This window comes from Furipterus horrens, unplaced genomic scaffold (assembly GCF_987537825.1).
Source record: "Furipterus horrens unplaced genomic scaffold, mFurHor1.1.pri manual_scaffold_10, whole genome shotgun sequence".
In the NCBI taxonomy this organism is placed as follows: Eukaryota; Metazoa; Chordata; class Mammalia; order Chiroptera; family Furipteridae; genus Furipterus; species Furipterus horrens.
In genome coordinates, this window is record NW_028327180.1 from 66,602,886 (window position 1) to 66,618,173 (window position 15,288).

The 15,288-nt window shown below is 56.7% G+C and overlaps 1 protein-coding gene across 3 annotated transcripts; it reads left to right on the forward strand.

Moving 5' to 3' along the window:
• Positions 1 to 218: 218 nt before the first annotated feature.
• Positions 219 to 15,025, forward strand: PDLIM4 (PDZ and LIM domain 4). 3 transcript variants are annotated; one of them, XM_090288029.1, is made up of 7 exons: positions 219 to 382; positions 5,359 to 5,510; positions 9,188 to 9,269; positions 13,572 to 13,753; positions 13,966 to 14,132; positions 14,451 to 14,568; positions 14,689 to 15,025. In XM_090288029.1, exons 1-7 carry the CDS (start codon positions 290 to 292, stop codon positions 14,891 to 14,893), a joined length of 999 nt encoding a protein of 332 aa, XP_090144155.1. In that variant the 5' UTR covers positions 219 to 289; the 3' UTR covers positions 14,894 to 15,025. The 3 variants fall into 3 exon arrangements, with proteins under 3 accessions (XP_090144155.1, XP_090144156.1, XP_090144154.1); XM_090288030.1 differs by lacking the exon at positions 14,451 to 14,568 and having other exon boundaries at positions 14,689 to 14,823; XM_090288028.1 differs by lacking the exons at positions 219 to 382; positions 5,359 to 5,510; positions 9,188 to 9,269 and adding an exon at positions 10,684 to 13,126.
• The last annotated feature ends 263 nt before the right edge of the window (positions 15,026 to 15,288 follow it).

Sequence of the window (15,288 nt, forward strand, 5' to 3'; positions counted from 1 at the left end):
GATCCCGGACGTCGGTGCCGTCCCAGCCCTGGGGGTCTCCGAGAACTCGGAGAGGGTGCGAGGCAGGAGGCGCCAGGGCTGAGGGGCGGGCCCTCACAGCCCCCTGAAGTGGGAGGGTCGGGACCGCCGCGGGGCCAATCCGGGAGCGCGGGGGCCGGGCGGAGGGGGGTCGGAGGCCGGGCGGGCCGGGGGCGGGGCGCAGCGTCCAGGCAGCGGTGGCGGCGGCGGCGGCGACGGCGGCGGCTTCTTAAGAGTCCGGCTGTGGTTCCCGCTACGGCTCCGGCCAGCTATGCCCCACTCGGTGACTCTGCGCGGCCCTTCTCCCTGGGGCTTCCGCCTGGTGGGCGGCCGGGACTTCAGCGCGCCCCTCACCATCTCTCGGGTAAGTCCGGTAGACACAGGCCGGTGGGGAGGTCCTGGATCGGTGACCCGGTCCTCGCGATCCACCCGGGACCCGTATCCGCGACGTTCCTGAGGCTTGCAGGCTAAGGGTTTACGTGGGTAACCCACAGAATGTAGAGGAGGCTCCCAGGCCGGGCAGTGTGGCCCCAACCCCCTTTCCTCCCTGCTGCTGGGCCTGCCTGCCCTACCCCTTGGAGGAACACCCCAAGAGTTTACACACTAGCCTCCCTGCTGGCTCATTTTGGGGGAATCACTGTAGGCCAGGGAAGGACCGCTATCATGGGCCTGGGGTCAGGACAGATCTACAGAAGTTCAGAAACACTGCTTAGACTGAACCCAACCTGAAGATTTGGGGCAAAATAATGGAGAATCCCCTCCCCTTACCAAGGGTCTCTGCCAGAAGAGCTGGGGTCCTCCCTGAATCTGAAAAGAGAAAGATTCATTCACTTGGCCTCTCTGGTTTTGGTTAGGTTCTCATCGATGACCTCAGTTGACCTAAGGGGAAGTAACCAGGGTGAATCTTCAGTTTCCAGAGGAAAGAGAGACTTGAGCATAAATAAGCCTGTGAGACCTCTCCCCACAAGGCCAGTGGCCAGAATAGCCTCAGCCCAGTTCCTCAAGATCCCAGGACCACACACTGCCCCAGGCTTAGGACAGAGGAGGAGGGGAAGAGGGCACAACCCTGGGCCGAGGCTAACCTGAGGACAGAGAAGCAGAGGGGGTGCCCATTCTGAGGGAGATGGGATCTTGGCCCATACTTAAGATCTCACAGTTTGAAGGGCCAGAACAGGGGACTCAGACTTGGCCCATTGGAGTCCCATCCTAGGGGAAAGAAGAGGAGAAAACCCAGGCCCAGTCTGGAGGGAAGAGAGGAGGGGACCTGGGCACTTCTGAGAGCCATCCCTTGCTCCCACATACCTGCTTTGGCCTTTCAGGGGCCTGAGTCAGGGGACCTGAGAACCACCTTCCCTCACCCTCATGCCACTTCTTGCCATGGGGGCTGGACCAAGCTAGCTGAACTTTTACACTTCTTTCCAGTTCTTGTGGAGGGGGTGGTCGCCCAGTAGAGCATGGAATCATGGAATCATGGAATCCCGGGATCCCATTTCTGGGTGTTAGGGTGACAGGCAGGCCCAGCTGTCCTGGGAGGCTTCCCATATCCACCCTCACTGCACACTGCCCGGTCCCTGGGGCTGAATGAGGTAGGTCTTCGGCACATCCGGGAGCCTTTCATCTCCCACTTTCCTTCGGGAGCCCGACTGGGGGTGCGTATGACCGTCTGTGTCTGCCTGGGTATGTCATGCTGTGTGTTCACAGAGGCAAGCTGGTGGGGGCACTAGGCCAGCCTGTGGGCCAGGCACCCTGGGTGTGAGGCCGCTGACAGGCTCAGTGGCGGTGGCTGACAGCCACAGGCGGCCGGGAGCAGAGACATCTGTTGCCCACGCGGCTGCCTGCCCGCAGAGGAAAGGCCTCCACACGTCCCAGCAGCAGCAGCAGCAGCGGCGGCGGCGGCGGCGGCTTGTTTGGAGCTGAGAGTGATGCAGGCCCCTGGCAGTCAGGCAGGCTGGGAGATGGTTTGCCTGAAAGAACCACCGCCCCGCCTTATCTCACCCCCCATCCCCCAAAGTCACACCGGGACAGCCCAGGCCTGAGGAGCCAGGATGGCTGAGCCTGGGTTTGGGTGGGATCTGAGGAGATTTATGGGGTTGGGGAGGCACAGGCCACAGCTTGCCCAGCAGATACCTCAAAGGCTGGTCTGCAGACACTGAGGATAAGTGGGAGTGCCCTCACCCAAGGGTTTGAGACCCAACGCGTCCATGCTTCCAGGACCTTTCCCACTCAGTAGGGAAAGCCACACTCAGACAGGACGGAGGCTGGCTGCCTGGCAGAGCTGGCACTTTGCAACCTTAGCCCACACAACCTTCAAGAACATTGTCCAGGGCTCCTTCCCCACACACTATAGTGATTTCTGGCTTTGGCGAATCCACAGCATTCCAGGCCACACCCTAAAGGGTGTTGATCCCAGGTCCCCAGCAACCAGTGCCTGAAAATGAGCACCATTGTGTGCCCAACTCCCCATGGGAGCTTTTTGCCCTGATTATATCAGATAGCACTCACAGCAGTGCATAGAAGAACTGCCTCTGGCCTTACATTATAGATGGGGACAGTGAGGCTCAGAGAGGCTAAGATGATGTACCCAGAGAAGCAGAGCAGGGACAGGCATCCAGGCCTATCTGGAGCTTGCTGTGACTGTATGGAACAATATGGCACCTGAGTCTCTGGCTCCTAGTCCATCACAGCCTCTAGGTTGGCCAGAGTAGAGCAGTGGCTGGGGATATATTAGCAGCTACAGGTGAGGAGGCTAGTTCATGCCCCAGCCTCCCAGTTCTCCTCTCCCTTCCTTCTGTCTGTTTATCCTGCACTCAGCAGCCAGAGGGATTGGCTTGAATCCAACTCTGTCTTGTGACTTCCCTGCTTAGAACCCTCCATGGCTCCCACCTACCTAGGAGAAATGCCAGCTTCTCACCTGGGCCCTCCGGTCTGGCCCCTGCTCCTTCTCTGACTTCATCTCTTCCACTCTCTCCTCACTAACGATGCTTCAGCCACAAGCCTGCTTTTACTCTGTCTCCCAGATGAGCCGTTATACATGATGATCCTTCTACCTGGGACACTTTCTCCCTCCCTCCTTTTTGCAGAAAACCACACAGTAGTTCTGAGCATAGGACTTGGAGCCAGTTGGCCTGGGTTGAACTATAACTCCCATTTTTCAATTGAGCGTCCTTCCATACTTCTCTGGACCTCAGCTGTCTTGTCTAGCAAACGGACTTGCCTTCGGGATTAATGAGACAATGCATGGAAAGTCAGTTGGGAGAGTCACCATTTCCTGGCCTCACGCCCTGTCTGACCAGAACTCTCCAGGCCAGTGGAACTGGCAGGAGTTTCAGCCACCTCTGCTTTCGAGAACTTCCCCACCCACAGGGGCCTGAATGAGCCCTTGTGCTGGCTGAGTCATCCTACAGCTATTGGCCCCCCTGCGGAAGAAGACTCCTCTCCAGGGTAGGGACTGGGGTGAGGTGCCTCTCCCCCTAAACCTCTCTTTCTTTGTCTATAAATAGGGAGGACAATGCCTCTGTCTCACCAGGTGCTGGGGAGGTTGCCATGAGCTAGTTATAGGTAAAGCACTGAGCCCAGGCCATGTCACAGAGCAGGTGTCCATGAAGGGGAGGGGCCTGGATCAGAGCCTTGAGGGCAGGATGGGATGGTGCCAGATGGATGCCTCCCCTGAAAGAATAGGCCTGTGTGGGTACCAGGCCCTATGAGTGAACATTAATGGCGGCAGGTGGCTGAGGGTGTCATGCTCCAAAACATTCCCTGGGGCAGCCTATTTCAGGGCAGGTCAGCTCAGGCAGTACCCATACCAGGACTACAGCCAAGGAGCTGCCAGCACCTCAGCTTTGTGCACTCATTACTGAGCATGTACTAAGCTGAACCTGGCCAGGTTTCCAGAAGCTCTCCCCCACCCAGTGGGAACAGGTGACTGGCAGTTCTTGAGCCTCAGTTGGGCACGGCTGGAGAGACTGGGTAAGGATGGGGGTGCCTAGAATCTGTTTCCAAAGACTACCAGGACTGCAGACAGGGTAAAGGGGTCCCTGGGCTGCCTACTCCTACCTACCTGTATGCCCAGCCCCAGCCTCAAAGTGGCCCTCATCAGGGGACCAGCATTGTAAGAGGTTCAAGCTGTGGACACCACTTGAACCTCTGGGGCAGCAGTTCTCAACCTGTGGGTCGCGACCCCTTTGGGGGTCAAACAACCCTTTTACAGGGGTCGCCTAAGACCATTGGAAAACACATATATAATTACATATTGTTTTTGTGATTAATCACTATGCTTTAATTATGTTCAATTTGTAACAATGAAAATACATCCTGCATATCAGATATTTACATTACGATTCATAACAGTAGCAAAATTAGAGTTATGAAGTAGCAACGAAAATAATTTTATGGTTGGAGGTCACAACATGAGGAACTGTATTAAAGGGTTGCGGCATTAGGAAGGTTGAGAACCACTGCTCTGGTGTCAGTAGTGACCCTGGGGTGGCCTGAGTGCCTGTGCTGCAGAGGAAGTAGAGGTGAAGTTGTGACTCAGGAATGCAGGCTGGCAGCTGGAAGCAGATGACCATGGACGTGCTTGTGGAGGCGATGCCCCAGACCTAGAGTGCGGTGCTAACATTGTTCAGAGAACAGAGGGTATAGGGGCTGCACGAGGTATGGTGACAGTCCAGAGTGGAGGCTCCCAGGGAAAATGGCCTCTCTGCTGGGACCTGAAGGATGAGCAGGAGTAAACTGGTAATGAGGATTTGGGGTCAAAGGAGAGAATGACTGTTCCAGGTAGAGAGAACAGCCTCTGCAGAGCATGGAGGTGGGAGAGACCCAATGCCTGTGGGTACCCCCCTGGACATTCAGATGCTCTAGACTGAGTGTGGGTGGGTGAGGGGAATGTGGGGTGGGAGTGAGAGGAAACAGGTAGGAAGCCAAGGTCACTAAGGGTTTGAATGTCAGTCAAGGGGCTACTATCTGATCTGGCTGGGTGGGGCTCCGTGTATGTAGGGTATCTGTGACATGTGCATGCTTTGTGTGTATTGAAGAGCACGTATATCCCTGTGTGTCCCTTGCATATCCTTGGGCACATAGACAGATCCAAGCCCAGAGAAAGACTCTCACAGGCCCTCACGACCCACCAGGCTTTCAGTGCTGGAGTTGGGGTATTTAAAGCAGAGGCTACAGCAAGGCCATGTGGGAACTCAGCCAGTCTCTTGGCTTGCCCACCCACAGGTCATGTTGGCAGCAGCGCCACACTGACTAGGTTCTGGTGGTTGGAGGGGGTCAAGAGCAAAGCCTGCAGCAAGGCCACATAAGTGACCGTGTCCAGCCATCTGGTTTGTCTACCCACAGGTCCATGCTGGAAGCAAGGCTGCACTGGCTGCCCTGTGCCCTGGAGACCTGATCCAGGCCATCAATGGTGAGAGCACAGAGCTCATGACACACCTGGAAGCGCAGAACCGCATCAAGGGCTGCCATGACCACCTCACACTCTCCGTAAGGAGGTATGCATAGGGCAGGCTGGGCCAGAATCATTGCAAAGGGGGGAGATTTAAGGGGAGGGGAAGTTATGGGTGGGCAGCATCCTGAGTGAGCTGGGCCTCATAGTCTCTCTGCCTCAGCTGCTGGGCACCCTGGTCCTAAGGGGTAGAGCTTTCATGGGGGCCTGGCAGGCACTAAGTATGGGAGGTGGCTCAAGAAGTGAAGAAGCCCCCTTTTAACTCAATGCTGGATGTGTGTTGGGGGACTCATGGCAGGGGGTAGGCATCCAATCCAAAATCAGGGCTGAAATAAGACCTTGGGTAGCCTCTGAAAGGGTGACTTCAGTCCTTTCCCCACCCCATGTGACCAGCTTGATGACCATTTCAAAGAAGTTTCTTATTCAACACCTCTTTGAACCCTCAAACCAACCTGATAAAGTAAAACCTAATGTAGACCTCACTCTACAAGTGGGACAACTGAGGCTCAGAAAGACTAGAGGGTGCTTATGGTCTCACAGCAAGGGAATTGGGAAACAAAAGTTGACCTCCTGTCCTTCTTATCCCAAAGACTTCCCTCCTTCTACTTAACTGCTGAGCACTCCTACCAGCCCCATAGGTATAGTGCCTCAGCTGTCCCCACTGTGGTCTGTGCCTCTGTGCTGGTTATGTCTGGATGTCATGGACTGTGTAATGTTATACAGTCCATTATAAGGGTGAGGGTTGGGAGTCACCAAGCCCCATGTGTGTGCTATAGATGGTCTGGGATAGAAGGTCCAACTGGGTGGTCCTGGGAGGTCTAGGATGGAAGGTCCACCTGGGTCATCCCCAGCTTTGCTCAGGCCCTGGGTCTTTGTTCAGCTCTGATGGCAATTGGCTGGGTTGTAGCTGAGTGGGATCTTCCTGCCCCCTGTCTTGCCTGGATCCAGAGAACTCAGACATAACTGCTGAGCTCTGCCACATTCACTGTTAACAGGGACTTTCCACAACCCTCTCTGGATATGTGTGGGAGAAGTCTCCCCAAACCACAATACAGCTAACCATGCCTTAGAGATGGCAGGGAGGGGGTGATCCATCAGCTTGGAGCCATTAAACATGGTGGGAAGGCTTCTGAAGTAGCCCCTTTTTGTGTCTGGCCCAGGTCTGTGTCCAGACGGGGGTCAGGGCCCCTGGCTGTGCTCTCTGTGCTAAGTGGTTCCAGCTGTAAGTCCAGGCCTCGTGCACACCACCTGGCCCATAGTGAAGAGGCCCCGGCGTGGGACTTCAGCAGAGATGGTCCTCATCCAGACTCTGGGATCTTAGGTTCCCCAGATGACCTCTGTGAGCCTGGGTTTCCTTCTCCATAAAGCAGGATCACATTCTTCGCCCTCTCCCAGACTGAGGCACAGGCTGGCCCGGGGAAACGTCAGCACCGTTCTGGCCACGGGTGGCCTCCACGGCCGCCCACTTGGCTGGGCTCCTGGGCCCTGACTCACCTCTAGCCTTGACTCTCCTGGCTGAATAAGGGAAGCCCTGGTGGTACTGGGGCTGGGGATGGCGGGGGGGTGGGGTGGGGGGGCGGGGAGGAGGAGGCTCACAGAGGGCCTGAGTCAGGAGGTTCTCAGAGGCAATGATGTCAGGGAAGGGTGGTGGGATGGGGGCAGGGTGGAGGGCCCCCTTCCTTCCTTCCTCCCCTCTCTGGTCATTTGTTCCAAGCCCAGCATGGAGGGAGCCAGGGGTCCTCTGACCTGTTCCAGTCTGGGCATTTCAGCCCTCAAATGCTGCCTGGCCATGAAGCAGGTGCAAGCACACTCTCTTTATCGCCATTCCTGCCCCAACTCTGCACTTGGGAACTGCTGTCCTCTAGCCAATAATTTAACCTGAGAGTCCTTAGCTTCCTCAACTCCAAAATAGGGGCTGTCCTGTGATCTGGGGATTGAGTGATGATGACGTACGTACCAAGTCTGCTTGCTCAGGGTGAAAACCTGGGGCCCGGTCCTCCAGGCCCCTATCCTCAATTATCACATCTGCAGATTCTGAGGGATCACGACACAGGGGCCACATTGAACCTTTGGGCCAGCATCTCTTCTCCTGCAAGGCCCCTGACTCTGTTCTCTATCCTGCCAGGACCTGTGCTATGCTTGGGCCCCAAGGACGCCACGTGGGCTTTACCCAGACCAGCTTCCCTCCCTGGCCTTCTGTGTACAGAGGGCTCTTATCCTTCACAGGCTTTTCCATTGGATGAATGATAAAGCAAAGGCCCAGATTCTCTGCTATGCTTATTTTGTCTGTAACTCAAAGCCAGGTGTCCAGAAATTCAAGCTAATCCACAGTTTCTGGGCATGTTCTACAAGTCCAGGACTGTCTGGCAGCAGCTCCAACCCTGGGGCCTTTGGCGGGGCCTCTGTTGCCCATCATTTGTGGTTCAGGTGCTTTTGTACAGCCCACCTTTTTGCTGTCATTTTGCTTAGAGATAGCAGGTGGAGCCACCTGCCTAGCCTGAAGTGAAGGCCTGGATGTGCAATTTGACACATGAATAAGCCCTTCATTCTGATCTGATGCCTTGAGTCAGCCTCGTGGCTCTGGGGACTTTGTGCCCTCTGACCTTCAGACCTCAGACTTGTACTTCTCTTCTGGGCAAAACTTCAGGGAAGTATGAGCAGATAGCCACACGAGATGTCCCAGGTTTACCCCAGTAGAGTTCTCAGTGGGCGGAGGCCCCAGTGAGAGCTGTGAGTTGGGGTGGTCACTTGGTAGCCTGGCTGAGAGGGCTAGAGCCAGATGCCAGCAGTGGTGGTGTTGCCCCCAGGCAGCAGAGGTTGCTGTCATAGACCTCCAGAAGGCTGTGGGAGAGAGAAAAGTGGCTCAAGGTGAGGAAGAGCAGAGTGGGTGTCGACTAAGACCCTCTGCTGAGTAAGCGAGAGAGGTAGGGTTGAGCTGCTGTCCCAGTGGTAAGATCTAAGGAAACCCAGGAGGCCTTTTGGGGTGAAGTGGGGACATTATTCCCCTTTGGTCTAGCCAGCCTCGCTTCACACCCACCGGCCAGTCCAAAGACCATGAGCCCTCCTGGCCTGCCTTCCCACAGGGCTACTGAGCGGCAGGCCTGGTCCCCAGGCCTATAGCCTCTCAGCCCGTCTGCCCTGCTTAGGGCAGGTTTACGATGTTTTTCTCTCTCCTCAGTGGTGTTTGGCTTTTGGTTTCTATGGTGAAGCAGGAATTTCCTAATGGCCTGTTTCCCATCTGGGCTGAGCAGACATTGGTGATGACTCTGCCGGCATCAGCAGGAGGAGGTGCACCCCTCAGATCCTCCGTTCCACCTCCCCCAGAGCCCATGGATGCCTGACCTGCGGGGCTGCAGACAGAGGAGGGATGGGGGATGAGCTGGCAGGTTGACGTGTGAAGCCTGGCTCACCCTGCTGGGAGGGGCCTTCTTTGGGGCCACGGAGAGGGTAGAATAGTGGGGAAGCTATAGCTTCCCCTCTAGGAAGCAGACCAGAGAGGGATAAAGCAGCCAGTAGGGAAGGGACACACAGCCCCATCCCAGGTGGATGGCAGATCTAGTCATGTCTCCTTGCCACAACGGCCACCACTGGGGTGATGTCCTTCTCTGTACAGGGTACCAGGCCTGGTCCTGGGTGGCTTTGGGCCCAGAACCCAGCCCCTCTTGGTCTTAGTTCCCAGGCATAGTAAGCAGATATATCTGACCATTCTAATTCCTGCCACAGGACTGAAGGCAGGAGCTGGCCCAGTACCCCAGAGGATAGCAAGGCTCAGGCACACAGGATCCACATCAATCCCGAGGCCCAGGTACGTAAAGGCTCAGAGCGAGCCCAGGGAGGAGGGGCCAGGCCTGGACCACAGGTTCAACTGCATTGGATGTCCTTACCAAGGCTCTCAGATGCCCAGGCTAGACTGAAGCAGAAGGCCTCTCTGGGCCATGCCCATGTCCCATCTCATGATCCCCATGTGATGGACACCTGTTTGGGGCTCTGTCCTAGATTCTGGCATTAAGGTGTTTCTGGTGGGGAGGAACTGGGCCAGGTCTTGGCTCAGGGCTCCCACCCACACAGCTAGGGTTCACTCTGGTGCCCAGTGATGCCAGACCAGGAGGAAATCACCAGGCTGTGGAATGACCTCAGGCCATGGGGCACTCTTCTGTTTCATCCTAGCCTTGGGTATCCATCTGTTGGGAGCCAACCTCAGGCCACAGGGCTGGCTTTAGAATGTCAGGCGCGTCCTTGCCCTATCCAACGCTGAAATTTTCTCTTGGCCATCCTGTGACTATACCTAGCAGACCTCTGGCTGAAGGCCTACCTGCTCAGTCATCTCTTTGTGTATAACAAGGTGCTGTCCTCAAGGACAGTGAGGGGGTTCCGGCTGCCCTATGGCCTCTTTGCCATGGGCTTGAGGGGCAGCCAGTTGGCAAGAATGAGGTATCCATAGCCAGCTCAGCATCCCTGTGCCCCTTAGCTTGGCCAAGGTGGAGTTTGGACTGGTGTGTGATGGAGCCATAACTGTGAACCCCACCATGTGGGGCCATAGCCTCCAGGGTCTGCTGCATCCACTCTTGCCATGGAGGCTTCGCAGTATCAGAGGAGAGGATCTTCTGTGGCCTCTCCCTCACCATCTATCCCAATTCTCATCTTGCTCTGACATTTGTTCCCTATATTTCCTTTGCTGGTAAGGTCACATGCTTATCACATGCTAGGGAGTACCTGCTCTCCCTGCTCTGGAGACACTTACCCATTCTGGGATGGCAGAAGCCAGGGGTCTAAGAAGTCCATATGACTCTATCAATGGATCATCAGAAAGGGCTTCCTGGAGGAGGGGGTATCTGAACCAAAACTTGAAGGAGGAAGAATAAGGTAGGGAAAAGCATGGAAAGGGGACGTGTGCCAGTAAGCATATGCAAGGGCCCAAAGGTGAGTCTGTACACCACAGAGCAGAGGAAAGAAAAGTCTCAGGGGGTGGGAGGGGAGAGGTGAGGAGTCAGGTGATGGAACAGGGTCACAAAGAGGCTCTTGGTTTGCTCTGTCTAGGACCTCAGCTGTACTTGCAGAGATTCATGGCCACACCTGTGTCTCAGAAGCTTGCTCTGGTAGTCACATGAACCCAGGGCCCGTAGGAGCAAGGGGAGAAGGGGATGAGAGGGACTCATGACAAATCAGCCACACCTGACATGGGCCAGGCAGAGGGGAGCAGCATAGCACAGGCTCCCTGTGTGAGGCTCACGCCAGGAGGGATAGGACAAAGGGGCCTCAGCTTGCTCTGTTCAGTCTCCAGAAGAGGCTCAGGGCCAGTGGGCCTGGGGCTGAGCACTGTGGAGCACCTCCCCCTGCCCTCACACTTCCCTCACTGACCTCCTCTAGGACCAGGCTGCAGAGGCTGGAGGCAAAGGGATTTTCCACAAGCATCAGAGCTGCTGCCCTCCTTTTGTACTTAAAAGGTCATGAACTCCATGGGTGGCAAAAGAAACACCCCCACCCAGCCCCTGCAAAGCTGTATCCCCAGTAACACAGACACAAGGCCCATTGTCCCTCACTGTCCCCACCCTCTGCCGGCAGGCGGGGAGGAGGGTGAGCCCAGCCTGAGCCATCAGAGGAGAGAAAACCACAGTTGGCCCTAAGATACTCTGGCACCAACCCCATGTGGGATGCGACAGGGCTAACAGGAGCTTCAGGCCCACCTTCCACATAGGGTTATAGGAGATGTTCCCATTAGGCCCCACGTGGGAACACAGGAGGCACTTGGCACAGCCCAGAGTGGAGAAAGGATGATGATAAGGAATGTTTTCCTCAAGAGGGTGGCATTTAAGCTGAGAACCAGATGAGGGGTTAAGGCAAGCCAGGTAGAGCAGGCAGCCCTTGTGCACTCAGCCTGTTCTCTCCAGACTAGCAGAGAGCTGCAGCTTGGGTTCTGGAAGGTGCCATTGACTCAACACACACCTCTATCCAAGCTGAGTATCCCACATTCTGACCACAGTCACGTGGAAGCTGATGAGCAAGGAGGCAGTTACCCCCATTTTGCTCACTAACCCAACTGAGGTTTCAACAACCAAATCAGCAGCTGGCAGGTATCCAGTGCGAGCACGTGGTACCAGGTGCACCACCACACAGAGAGGGGAAACCCAGGAATGGGGCTCAGGAATGCCCACAACAGCTGTTTATCCAACGAGCGTTTGCTGTGTAGCAAGCACTATGCTAAGTGCTTTGTATGCAACTGTTTCATTTTATCCTCACAAGGAACTTAGGATAAAGAGATCATCACATGCTCCATTTCACAGATGAAGAAACAGAGGTTCAAAGGTGAAGTGACTTGCTCAGTTAATGAGTGATTGAGCTGGAACTCAAATCAAGACCCAGGTTACCATGTGTGCCCTAACCACTGAATTCAGACCTAGTGAGGCTGCTGCATGGGTGGTCATGCAATAGACTCACCCACTGCTGGGTGGGGGTGAGTGAGGGCCTCCTTCCTCCAGGTCCCTCTGACTTCCCCTTCCTGTTGCAGCCTCCTCTGTACTGGACCCAGCCCTGCCCCCATGGCCCATGGCCCATCTGGTCCCCATTAGAGGTCAGGCCAGCCTTGCCTGCCTGCTTGCCCCGCAGACACACATACTTGAGTGCTCAGATTTCTAGGGGCTCTTGTTGGGCCCAGTGGGGACAGGGACAGGGGTTTTCTTGCTGCTATTGCCTCCTGGGCAGTGAGAGACCCTCTCCTTTGTTGGGTGGGGGGTGTGGTGGTATCAGCCCCATTCAGCTGCTGGCTCACCCATTCATAACCCAAGAGCCTGCAGAGAGCAGGGACAGTCAGGTAGAGCCCTGCAGCTGTGACTGTGCCCCAGTGCTGGAGGCAGCTTGAGTTCAAGTCAGACTCATTCCCCCTAGGTTAGGCATCCTTTCCTCCGTACCTAGTGTCCCTGTCCACACTGTAGAGCAAAGGGAAAATTTATATGTCACCTTCCAGGCGGCGGCTGAAACTACCTTCATGGCCTGAAGGATTGGGCCCCACCCTTCAGTCAGGCTGCTCTGTCCACCAACCTTCTTCCAGCCCTGGAGGTCACCATGGTCAACCTCAGGGTGACCAGCACTGGCTCCGAGTTTGTGTGACTAGGTTATGTAGGTGGATTGGCTGGTGTGTGTTGTCCTCATGCATGTGTTTGTCTGTAAACGCACTTGTGAGAGTGTGTGTGCCTGTGTTCACATTGCTCTGTGCATGTCCCTGCAGCTGGAGTACCACAGCCCCAGCCTCTGCAGGGACAGAGATCCCCAGACCCCATTCAGACCCACACAGAGATACTCCTCTTCTTATGGGCTGAGGAGGCATGTTCAGGGCACTCCTCCCCAAAATGTTTCAGCCATGGCATCCGACTGGCCGTGGAGTAGTGGGCTGGGGAGCCTTGAACCCTGGCAGCCTGCCTCTGCCCCTCAACTGCTATGCCTGCAGAAAGCCACCATTTTGGCCTGATCAGCAGGAAATGGGGGCAGAGGCACAAGCCTAGAGGGGGCTGGCCTCACAATGGCACACCTGAACCTCAACCTCCCTCCCCCCACCAACGGCCCCTGGACACAATGGTTGATGACCCCTCCTGGCTTCATGACAGGAGTTACTTTTTTGTTTCTGTTTCTAGCCATGGGCCGATCCAGTACCCAGGCCGGTTCTGGCAGGTAGGAAGGTTTGGCATGGGGAACAGCTCTACAAGGAAGCCAAACATTCTGCTCCAGCCACATTGGCCTCAAAAAGCTACTTGGGATGGCCCTGCCCCAACACCATCTCTCAAGGGCACCAGTGGTCAGAACCATGTAGGACTCATGAGTCAAGGCTGAATCTCAGGCATTCAGGTTTTTTGTGTCTGACTTTCCAAGGGCATTTCTCATTTCGGGGGGCGAGGGGGGGCAGCGGGGAGAGGCTGAACCAGGAACAACGCTCAGCCCTTCCCCAGACCCCCTCCCTGGCTGGGCACCATCTCCCAGAGATGCCAGAGCAGGGGTAGCCCGCCAGCATCCAGGAAGGCCTGGCATAGCAGAGTAGGGGGTAGGTGTACTAGGAATGGCCAGAGGCCCTACCCCAGAGTGTCCCCCAGTGCCCCAGGCCTCTCTTTCTCTCTCACAGGATGGCAGTCCAACGCCCAGCAGGTGGCCCTCAGCCACAGGGGTTGGCCCAGAAGATGGCAGACCAGGCCTGGGATCTCCTTATGGACAGTCACATCGTCTCCCAGTCCCTCACAATGGCAGCAGCAGTGAGGCCACCTTACTGGCCCAGATGAACACCCTGCATGTGTCTCCACCCCACAGGTAGTACCGGAAATGTGGCTTTTGCATCCACACCCAGATCCCATCTTAAGCCTTGATCCCTCAAACTTCATCAGGTCCCATCCTGACTCTGATACTTGATCCTTGGGTCTCAGCTGCTTGCATTCTGACCCATGAAACTTTCACCAGACCCCAGAGAGGGCAGAGTGTGGCTGGCACTGCAACCGTGTCATTCGCGCATCTCTTTCGCCCAGCACTGACCCAGCCAGAGGCCTCCCGCGGAGCCGAGATTGCGGAGTCGACCAGGGCTCCGAGGTGTACCGGATGCTGCGGGAGCCCGCTGAGCCCCCCGTCACCGCCGAGCCCAAGCAGTCAGGCTCCTTCCGCTACCTGCAGGGCATGCTAGAGGCCGGCGAGGGCGGTAAGACGCCCGCCCCCTTCCCACTCCTGAGGGTCCTGGGACCGGCCCCCTTCCGCCCCCCAGCGGCACCTTCGCAATCCCACGCCCTGCCTCCCAGCCATCCGCCCCGCCCTCTTCTCGGCGTGGCCCCACAGCCCTGGCTGCGCCACCCCTTTTGGGGCCCCTTGCCCCACGCCCTCTAAGCCCTCTCTTCAGTCTGTGTGCCCGTGTTCCCGGAAGCCGGGCTCAGCCCCACACCTCGCAGAGGTAAAATCTTTACCTTTTTTTTACCTTCGCCCGTCCGCACCTGGCTCATGCCACCTGCGCTCCGTCTTTCAGGGGAGCGGCCCGGGTCTGGTGGCCCCCGGAACCTTAAGCCCACGGCTGGCAAGCTGGGAACCCCGCTGAGTGGCCTGCAGGGCCTGCCGGAGTGCACACGCTGTGGCCACGGCATCGTGTGAGTACCCGCCCTGCCTTCCCCACCCCCCTCCCCCCACTTCTCCCCTGACACGCCCAACGACCTGGACCGGGCGCGCTGGCGACTCTGTCGCCCGACGCTGTCCTCTACTGGCATCAGGGGCACCATCGTCAAGGCGCGGGACAAGCTGTACCACCCCGAGTGCTTCATGTGCAGCGACTGCGGCCTGAACCTCAAGCAGCGCGGTTACTTCTTTCTGGACGAGCGGCTGTACTGCGAGGGCCATGCCAAGGCGCGCGTCAAGCCGCCAGAGGGCTATGACGTCGTGGCGGTGTACCCCAATGCCAAAGTGGAACTCGTCTGAGCTGCCCCCGGAAACCCGCCCCCATCCCCCATTCCTCTGCTTCTTTTAAGGCCCGCGTAGCTCCTGTAAATATGTGTCCCCCCCCTCCCCCCCGCCTCTCTAATAAACTCCCTCTACTGGGCCTCGACCCTGTCACAGTCTTGGTCTGCCTCCCTTTAGCGCAGGTCATGGCTTCCAAGGGTTACCTCTGTTCGGAGTCCAAGCATGTCCTGAGCACTGGGTGCTACGACAAGCAAGACAGGGACTGTGCTGTCCAAGAGGCCACAGCCTGGATGGAGGGCAGATGGGAATCACAAGGGGCAGTTCTATTCAAAGAGGCTAGGTCTGGGGTGCTGTAAGGCGACGTCACGCCAAGGGGTATGATCTCGGTTGAGTCGGAAGGTGTCAGCTGAGAA

Coding starts and splice junctions, on each gene's coding strand:
- PDLIM4 (XM_090288029.1), top strand. CDS start 290: ATGCCCCACTCGGTGACTCTGCGCGGCCCTTCTCCCTGGGGCTTCCGC. Junction 5,511..9,187: donor CTCACACTCTCCGTAAGGAG/GTATGCATAGGG, acceptor TTCCTGCCACAG/GACTGAAGGCAGGAGCTGGC. Junction 14,133..14,450: donor GCTAGAGGCCGGCGAGGGCG/GTAAGACGCCCG, acceptor TCCGTCTTTCAG/GGGAGCGGCCCGGGTCTGGT.